This window comes from Chenopodium quinoa, unplaced genomic scaffold (assembly GCF_001683475.1).
Source record: "Chenopodium quinoa cultivar QQ74 unplaced genomic scaffold, ASM168347v1, whole genome shotgun sequence".
Classification (NCBI taxonomy): domain Eukaryota; kingdom Viridiplantae; phylum Streptophyta; class Magnoliopsida; order Caryophyllales; family Amaranthaceae; genus Chenopodium; species Chenopodium quinoa.
Genome location: NW_018742616.1, coordinates 2,416,992 through 2,427,639, shown reverse-complemented (window position 1 = coordinate 2,427,639; position 10,648 = coordinate 2,416,992). Strand labels below are relative to the sequence as shown.

General features: G+C 32.4%; 1 protein-coding gene across 1 annotated transcript; it reads right to left on the bottom strand.

The window, feature by feature from the left end:
* Positions 1 to 1,682: 1,682 nt before the first annotated feature.
* Positions 1,683 to 4,642, bottom strand: LOC110721615 (sm-like protein LSM8). Its single transcript, XM_021900798.1, has 6 exons — positions 4,476 to 4,642; positions 3,653 to 3,756; positions 3,460 to 3,500; positions 3,312 to 3,386; positions 2,382 to 2,434; positions 1,683 to 2,268 (listed from the first exon to the last, which is right to left on the bottom strand). Exons 2-6 carry the CDS (start codon positions 3,687 to 3,689, stop codon positions 2,178 to 2,180), a joined length of 297 nt encoding a protein of 98 aa, XP_021756490.1. The 5' UTR covers positions 3,690 to 3,756; positions 4,476 to 4,642; the 3' UTR covers positions 1,683 to 2,177.
* Between the last annotated feature and the right edge of the window lie 6,006 nt (positions 4,643 to 10,648).

The following is a 10,648-nucleotide window of genomic DNA, read 5'->3' as shown; positions in this document are numbered from 1 at the left end:
TGACCTTAGAAATCTTGAAACCTATCTAAAGTTAATCTGAGGATGGATTGACTAATCAACAATCTGAATCCGAGTAGAAACCAATCCATAGTATACTCGTAATTGTTAGACATAGTAATTGTAAAAATGAACTTAATTGATACCCAACCCAAAAGTTACCCAACCCTTTAATTACTTGGTCTGTTTTTACTTGACCTAATACTGAATGACCAGACCTAAAGTTGTTTGTGATTTAATTAAACCTGACTTGTTAAACCACACCCAAGTATGAGGTTTAGAAACTCAAAGGGGGGTTGGGTAAAGATCATACCTCACGTTTTTGATATATTTTTATGAAATCCCCACTATTAAACCAACACACTTCTATAATGTGTAGGGAATTAAGGTGGATGGAAATAGTAAAGGAACGATTTCCCTAAATATTGCTTAAATGTACATTAATTCCCTATTTGCGTTTGTATAAAAAATTATTCCTACCATGTTGTCCACATAGGATAGGTAGAAGGTTCGTTAATTTTAATTTTAATTTTTTAAGTTATTTTGGTTTAGCAAAGAACTGCTAACGGTGATAGCGGTTTCAGGCATTAAAACCGCACATCATTAGCGGTTCTTTTAATTAAATTATATAATTATGAAGGGTCTTATTGAATTCGTTTCAACGTGTATTTTAAAAATGTCATATTTATTAGTTTTACAAAAACAAATTTAAAATTATTTACACTTTAAGACATTTCTTGAATACCGTGACAAGTCAGATGGAGCAAACAAATAGTGATAGAGGGAGTAACATGGTAACATATACTCGTATATAGTCATCTAGAATATTGACTTCACTAGTATGGATTTTTTTAGGATACACCTAGACATGAACCTTGGTTAATTTTTTTAACTGAAACTTAAATTTGTTATTCGTTAGCTATTACTTCATATTTTGTTCGACATAAGCTCAATAAGTTCATACGATGGGTATACACAACTTGACAACAATACAAACACTTTAAGGAATTGTTGAATGTTGAGTAGCTTGTACACTTAACCGATTAATAGATTGATTGATGTCAACTAGGATTGATATGATTATGCTCAATTTGATGTATGTTATGAGTTACTAGGTTAAAACTTTTCATGGCTATTTGCTAAATGGTCTCTATTTTTATTGGACAAATCTTCCATAAATATTGAGATTTTTTTTTTCTTTCCATTCACTTATACAGTTATACCCATTGGAAACATAATTGACAAAAGCAAACGCAAGTAATACAAGTATTTTTCACAAGTGGTGAATTCTTTTTACCAATAAAGGTATTACCCTGAATGGTTATGCTTGTATTTGGATTTTCCCAAGATGTAATTGAGGGACAAAAGAGGATAGGGGAGAATCAAGCAGATAAAATGAATAAATAAAAATTGAAGGGAAAAAAAGGCAAAATTATTTTTATTACAAAGTGAAGCTAACTATCATATTTTAAATACTTTTTTCAAATCCATACAAAAATGTCTATTGTCTTTGTTAAAATTTACAATGTTACAACTTCATTTATTTATTTTTTGTAATTAATTCAAAATTGAACAAAATTAATTTGTAAAAATAATGTAAGAAGATTATACTTTGTATATGAAATTGAAGATTATTCTTCATGTAAAAAATAAATTAAAAAATAATAAAAAAAAAAAAAAAACAAATTGAAGAAAAAGATATACTTTGTAATAGACTATACTTAAACAGGGGCTTCTACATGCCTGATGTTGAATATTGGCAGTTTTTAATTCATTGTATCTGGAATAGCACAAAGAAAGGTGAACTAAAGCGTAAGAGCTGGAAAACAAGAACAAAGCTCTCAACTTCATGCTGAATCAGCTAGCGTTCAGTAATCAAATCCAAACTCCTACCGTCTTACATGGGAAAAAATCTACTTGGGCACAAAGATGATAAATCATCACACTTCTACTCAGAGAATTTGGACTCGTTCTGAACAAAAAATTAATGACAATGCAAAAAAAAAAACCCCTGATTCATATCGAAGTCCAGTCTTCTAGAATGCCCCTCTTTCTGCATTGAGCTCTCATATGTTATACCAATTCATTACCATTCCTGAAACAGGTTTTTAAATTCTTTATCACAAGTCCAGTGAAATCGATATTTTCCATGCAGCCTACAGAAACACGCACTCTGCTGATCAGTGAATGACAGGCTTCAGAGGATGGCCCCTCACTTGCGATAGCTCAATATGAGCATCTAAGTCTTCATCCAGCTCACCTATAATGCTTCTGCCAATACAAATGGTAACATTAGACTATTATAATACCAAAGCAATGTCATAGGGACAAGACAGAGAAGCAAACTGCTAATGATTAAACAACTTTAAGCAAAGATACCATACATGTTGTCACCCCTGATGATGTACAAACCCAATACAATTTGTTGGACTCCTTCCTGCAACCCAGCAAACGGCACATGATTATTTGAGAACACACTTTAAAACTGTGCATGGATGACAGATTAATGTTAAAAAAAGCAACTATATTATAAAAGATTAGAAGATATTATTATCCAATGACAGAACATCAGTAAAACCGAGGAGCAGAGGGGGGAGGAGTTCAATTCAAGCATCGTGTATGGATCCAAACCACAAGACTAATTTTAGTCAACAGAGAAAAATGATCTATAACAGACTCAATATTCTAAACAAAGCAACAACTATACTCTTCTTTCTGAGAGTTGCAGACACAGTGAACAGAGTGCATAAAAAGTTTATGAAGCTTGAAACAACAGAGTTGTGCAAATCAAGCAATAATTTTGTATAAGGCTACAGAGAATGATAACATAACCCTCCAACTACTATTCTGCACTCCACATGAACATATTAAGAGCTGGACACAATCAACATGCCAAAATATCATATTTTACGATTTACATATCTGGAGACAACACTATACAAAGAAATTCTATACTTCAAAGTATACATAAGCATGGTAAAAGTAGATACTGAATGCTTCATAACTCATTAAGCTCAATAACAAACGCCTATCTTTCTATACATGTTCCTCAATCCTCATTGCTTCATGAGGATCCAGTGATAAAGTAGACTTAGTATTACTAAAAATATAACTAATATACTATGTTTTCAACCTTCATCTCAAACCAGTTAAAGAACACATCTGAAACTGATTCATAATAAACATTAAAACAACAAAGCCTTAGTCTCAAAATGATTTGGAGTTGGCTAACATGAATCATCAAAAGAACATAACAAACATTACAGAGTTTAAATTAAAGAGAGGGAAAGAGCCTGGAGAGATTTAATTCAAACCTTGGTAGAAAAAACCCTCTCATGTGATTCATCAAGAATAATATTTGTTGCCTGGTCAAAACCTTTTAAGATTCCCTGTAATGAGAAAAAGATGGTTAGTATTAAAGGCCAACTCAAAGGAAATATAGCTACTATTGTGCAAACTGACCACTATGTTGCGTCCGTCATTGGTAATAACTGAGATCATTTCTGCAAGGCAGGGAAAAGAAGGGTTGTTAACATACAAAGGCCATAGTAACTTAGCTAGCTTTCAGACAATAATGTTGTGGAAGAAATGACTTGAACAAGTACAAAATGCAAGTTTGACAACTGAAAGTATGATGTAAATTTAGAGCACTTACGGTCTACAAGAGGCTCAAGTCCAGGTCCAGCAGACATTGTGCAAACTCCGACGGACAACAATTAGCTCAGGCAACACAAATTAGATAGGAATGCCAATGATCACCTACAAGAGTAGCATCATAAATACAAGGTACAAAAGACAACAGGGGATAAGTCATGATGATAAACAAGTTCATTTAGCAGATGTCTTCAACTCATATACAGAGTAATTTCTCTATCTTTCTTTTCTTCCTTTCCATTAGTTCCCGATTTTTCAAAAATCATAAAAGACAGTCAAACATTGGCCCAGACATCAAGAAGAGAAGCAGATATCTTCAATGGTTAAACATTTGCACTGAAATCTTAGCTTATTAGGATCATCTCCTAATTGCAAAACTTATCTCTGGAACAAGAACGTAAGCATTGAGACATCCAATGAAGACGATTAAGCATGTCATTAAACAAAACATGTAAATACTATAAAAGCTAATGGACCCTTTTGAAGATAGAACTACCACGCTTGTTAAAGGATAGCTAGCTCAAAACCAGTGAGCCACGGCAGGAGGGAAAAGAGGTCTAAATTCATACTTCAATCCTAACATTAAAGGGTTGTGCAATACATTAGCAACCAAATTTGACTCATAATTTTAGGGATATTTGATTCAATAATCAAATTTGGCTCATAATTTTCTTTTCTGGTAAAGTTATCAAGTTTCATAATCTAAGAATTTAGAACCAAGAGTTCAGATTTTCGAACCCTACACTTAATTAAATTAGATTAAATAAAAGACAAACCCTAGATTGTGAAATTGATATGATGATAACAAAAACCAAACAACTTACCTCAGAAGCTGCTTCAATGGGGGATACAAGTATTAGCTTCAACGGGCTTCAACGGAGAACGTCAACTGCGCTTCAATGGAGAACGTTGAGTGCGCTTCAATGGATAACTGAGACTGAGGTTGGGTTGGACGCCTTGAGCCCTGTTAAATGGGTTAGATCCGTCTAATAAATAAATGGGGCATATATTTATACGATACTCTGATCATGGGACAGGACAGGCCTTATAAGGATTTAATGTATTCATGTTTTAAAAAGCACTAGTATTAGTTTTCCAACAGGTCTTAGCTGCTGCACCCTGCTAGGATAGATCCACCACAACCTATAAAATGAACATGTAGTAAAAAAAATATAAACACGTAAAAAAAATGAATATTTAATAATAAAAAATGAACACTTAAAGAAGAAAAGAAAATTTAGTATTAAAAAGTGAAAAAAAATGATCATATAGTATATTAAAAATGAACATGATGAACGTATAATCATAGAATTGCTAGACCACGGCCTTAAAAATGAACATTAAGTAAAAGAAATATGAACATTTATCATACAATCATAAAATAGCTGAACCATACCTAATAAAATGAACATTTCATACAAAAATATGAACACTTTACAAAAATGAACATTTAGTATATAAAATGATCACGTAAAAATTGAACACGTCAAAAAAAAGTTATGAACATTTATTATATTAAAAATGAACATGATTTTCATATATTCATATAAGTACAAATTCTTAATATATAATTATTAATGAAAAATAAAGATAAAATAAATCGTCAAATGTTCACTTTTAAAGTACTACATGTTAATTTTTTTTAATGAAAATTATACACAAGTTCGATTGTAATTATTTAAACTCTAAAATTTAAATATCCACCTCAAATCTTATCTTGGTTCATCATAGATAAAATAATTATTGATCTACAATATAATAGATTAGGATTCACAAACGCAAAGTTGATAGAATTCAACAATTTTATAACATTCACATATTTATAACAAATAATAAAAAAAAATTAAAAAAATAAATAAAATCAAAATTACCTCACGATTCACGATCGCGACGAAGATGACAACAATGGAGAATGCTACAATGGTGACGAATTGGAGAATGCTCGAAGTAGAACAACAAAGAAAAATAATGATTGAAAGAAAGTGAGGTATTTACATGTTCATTTTTATAGAGATAATAAAGGAGAGAGAAAGTTTTAAAATAAGAAGAAAACTGAGGAGAGAGAAGATTAAAGAGGTAAGAAAAGAGAAGAGAGAGAGTTAAAATATAAGGAAAGAAATAAAACGTATGTTCATTTTGAACTGCTATATGTTCATATGTATACAATTGGTGCAGCTAGCTTAGCTACACAAGGGTGTAGCTAAGAATTTGTGTTAGTTTTCCTTTATCTTTACATTTCGCAAATACTATTTTCACACGCCAAAACTTGTATCAATTGTTTGTATTTTTTTTAATTTTTTTATTTTGAAAAGGAGTAAATTACATTAATTAACTAAGTTTACAACAAACGAAAAGAAAGCAAAGTAACATAAGTTACTATAGGCATAAGAAGACCTTACACAACATCAACTAAGGTCATTAACAACATTTACCTTTAAGCTATTACAACGAGTGAACGTAAATAAGGCTTACCAACTTACATTTAAACATGTGATGGGACCGTTGATAGAATGGGGAATGTTGGTGATAATGCTTGTTGTGGTGCAAGATCCTTTCAAACATACAATTAAAAGTCGATAAATGTTGCAGAGATGACAGAGATTGGCCAAAATCTGTATGCCTTCTTAAGGGACAAAACCATTTCCCAAGGATTTAAATACATAAAATCCTCTTGAGATCTTTGTTGATGTCAATCACATTTTCTACAAAATCACTTGTATTCTCATACAAGGTCATGATGTTGTTAAACATATTCCCTTTATGAGAATTCTTTACTAACATCGAGGTTCTATAACCCCCAAACCAAGTTGGGGCGTTTGCTTCAGATGAAAATATTTTGTTATAATAACCTTTACAGTCATCGCTTACAAATAGGTTTGACGACACTTAATTACTACCATCCTCCTTCAACAAGGGTTTATGTAAACCTAAAATGGAAATTTTGTTCTATCTCCCAACAAACACAAGTAACACCACTTCTATCAAAGGAACACATTTTTATTGAAATTAAAAAGATGATTAAAATTAAAGAGATTAAAAAGGGCAATTTCAAGATTCAAACGACTCCATTTTCATCCTCCAATTAAACCTGAGTTCGACTTGTCTTCGTTTTTTGGTCAATTAAATTGGGTGATTCCAAAATCTGAGTTTTTTTTAATAGAAAAATTCACTTTAATAATCCGAACATTCAGTGATTTACTTTCAATAATCCTAACTTACATTATTTATTCTGAAATAGTACAAACTTTGGGGTGAATTTTCTTCAACTTGGTCGCTCATTGGTGACCTAAAAAAAGGTGATTTATTTATAAATGCCATGTGTCGCAATATAATTGGTCCAAATTTTTATTAAAACCCTTTCCCAGCTAGCCACCAACCCTCTCCCCTTCCCCCGCCATTAAACCCTAACCCCAACCCCACGCCCCACCGAAATTGGACTGACCGCCTCCCCTAACAACCGAAAACAGTCTGTCGGTCTCTCCTAACCCCCCTCCATTCTCCCGTCGCTGAAACCACCCCTCCTCCCTTTCCCCACCGACGAAACGACCGATTTTTTGGCTCTCTCAAATAGAGATTTTTGCCGGGAAATTAAATGTGGTAGTGCTAAAGTTGGTAACCGGTAAAAATAGGTTGCTTGCCACATTTTAAAATTTTATCAGTTTAATTATTAAAAAAATTAAAATAAATAAATAATAATAAAAAAAGAAAAATTTGGTAAAATAATTCAAACTCGTTAAGATGAAAAAATAATTAATTTAAGATGAAAAAACACGTATTTTTAGTTATTGCAAATTTAAAATAAAATCACACTAAAAATACCCTTATCGTTAAGGTTGGTGGCTTATTGCGGCAAGAATGGCCAAGTAGTTTCTCCTTCCTCATATAACCCATCTGTGATTTTTTAATCTGAAAAAAAATAAAAAATGAAAGCTGATAATGAAGACACACAATTGCAGACCCATGATTTCTAATGAGGGGTAACATTTATCAATAAGAAGAAAAAAAATTTGAAATGAGTTATTATATACGGTTTTTTCACCATATACCCCTGAAATTTTTCAAATTCACCATATACCCCTGAGTTGTTACAAAAATTCATCACATACCCCTGATGACAACAAAATAAGTGGAATTTGGTTAATTATGCATCAAAACCACCTTAGATCTCTCCCCCTATCTCCGAAACCACTCATCTCCTTTCTTCAACCCCCGAAACCAATCCACATCTCCATAACTACATCCCTATGATTGATTTTGAGGATGAGAAAAGGAAATTTTGGGTGGTTTTGTGGGTGGGAAAAAAAGAATGTGGGTGGTTTCAGGGGTAGGGAAATGTATTTAGGGTGGTTTCGGGTCATAATTAACCCTAATGACTGACGAAGTTAACATTCATTAATTATCAAGGGTATATGGTGTATTTTTGTGAAAACTCGGGGGTATATGGTGAATTTAAAAAAGTTCAGGAGTATATGGTGAATAAACAATAAACTCGGGGGTATATGGTGAAAAAACTGTATTTATAATATATTTCATATACATTATCGTTTGATAATTAGCTTTTAAATTTTTAACATTATATTTTGGTGGATAAATATTTATTTTACAAATATAGAAAAATTCATATTTTAATTGTCAATATAATACAGTGATCAAATTAAAAAGTACTCCATATGTTCAATAAATTACTTTTGTATGTACTCCGCATCTAGTATTCATAAGGTTAAAAACTATTTGATAATTTATATTGGTATACTATAAGTAAAAAGAAATTATTACTTATATAAAAATAATTAGTAAATGTGCATATTGGTAAGTAATATATATTTTTCTCGTCAAAAAAATATTACTTACCAAATATGTGCATTGAAAAAATGAGAAGTGCAATTAAAATGGAAAGAAATTCATCAAATGAAGGGGTCTTAATATAAAAAGAATAAGCTATTCATTTTATATATTTTTTCTTTATATTGGGTATCAATATCATGTACAATATTTGGAAAATAATTAAAGTTCGAATATAAATTTATATTATTACGTAAAAAGCATAGATTTTACTATTTAAATGAAAGCCTTTAGAAAAAAACATGGATGAATACAAAATTAATTATGCACACATCAACACATAAGTAGAAGAAAAAGTAAAAAATAAAAATAAAAAATAATAAAGTCAAAAGAAAAAAGTAAAAAATAATAATAATAAAAAAAAGAAAATAACCTAAGAGACCTGTTTCTATACATAACTGGTCTTTTTAGGTTTAAAAGGGGAAGCGTGCAGGTTAGGTATAACAATCGTTTGCTATAAATCATCAAAGAGACCTGTTATTTCAAAAAACAGGTCTATGTGATTAACAGTATTTTTCTTTTTTTCAGAGTTAGCAAGTGCTACCCCTTATTACTACGTAGGTCCGCCTTAATGACAACAGTGATGACTTGCGAAAGTCTAGTATTTTTGAAAACAAAAACAATTTACGAATTAGAAACGACACTCGTAATAGAGAATAAAACTAGTGAAGAGTGAGGTAGAGGAGGAAGAAATGAGAGAAACTTTGAGCTTGCATAACATTGAAGATGCTCTAAAATAAACTTTGGGCTCACACCAAAACCACTCCGTTGTCCATGAGACACACCAACCCGGCAACACTCATGGTTGCAGCCTGCCACCAGTCACACCACCCAACTGTTCCTCTTCCTCTCCAAACACATATGGCAACCCATTTTCCTATCTGTTTGCCGCCAATAGGACCACCACAACCACAGCCCGCCCTATATGCTGCCTTAATACTTTCCTTTTTTTTTTTTTTTTTTTTTTGACAGAAAGAAGTGGATATTATTACTCAAAGTAGGAAATACTACCTCCATTTTTATTTAGTTGACACCATTCTATTATCACGCTTGTCAACGTACTATTTTAACGACTAATATATCTAATTTTCGACATTGTAAAATTATAAAAAGTAGATATTAATAAAGTATACATTGAGATGATTCAAACAAGATCTCACTTGACTATGTTTTATCCTAGCTATAAATCACAAAAGCTAGTCAAAACGTAGTTTGTGAATAGTGTCAAAGTCAAACAATGTCAACTGAAAAAACTAAGGAAGTATCAAACATTACAGCAGTGCAGTGTTTGCACAAAGACGGGTTTCCTCTATCCACACTCTCAGACCTTCATACCCCCTACTGCAATTAGCTAAAACATGTGCCACCCCATTCCCCTTTCTACCCACATGAGAGAAAGAAATAAGCGTACGAAGAGAAGCAAGATGTTTAATATCATGGCGCCAAAGCAGGAGGGTTCACTGATATCTTTTGCTAGATGGTTGTATAATTTGATGTTGTCCGTTTCAAGGGTCACTCGCAAGAGACCGGCCTCGATAGCAATGGATAAGGCGTGCCTAGCAGCCATGGCTTCCGCAACATCAACATCGAAGCAGCCATCAATTTTAAGGCATGTGGCAGCCATGACATCTCCTGCATGATCTCTCATCACTCCTCCAAGACAGCCGTAAACTTTACTAAGGTAGAATAAAACATCCAACCCACACAACCGTAAACTTTGACTTCAAAGGTTCACAAAGAGGATCTTTAACAAGAATAGGGCCTTTAAGTAGTTCATTCAATAGAGTGAGTAAATAACCCAGTACCACATGAACAAGAATCACAGACAACAACGTAGCATGAAAAATCAAATGATACGGATAACTTCACAAATTAGAGAAATCTCACAAAATTAGACCGAGGGCAGAAAAAATTTCTTATACTGTTCACCAAGACCACTAACAATACAAGAACTCAGCATTTTTAATCCTGAGGCAGATTTTAAAAACCTAGTGAAATTGTTACTTCTTACTCGGTATTAAATAGTGACATGGAGTACTGCCTACTGCCCTAATTTTTGCCGCTTTGACCTGGTACATTGTGTAGGGTTTAAAAATTCCAGTTTCTTGATGCAACCTAGTTCAAACAGCAGAGTTAAGTTTCAACACGCTACCAA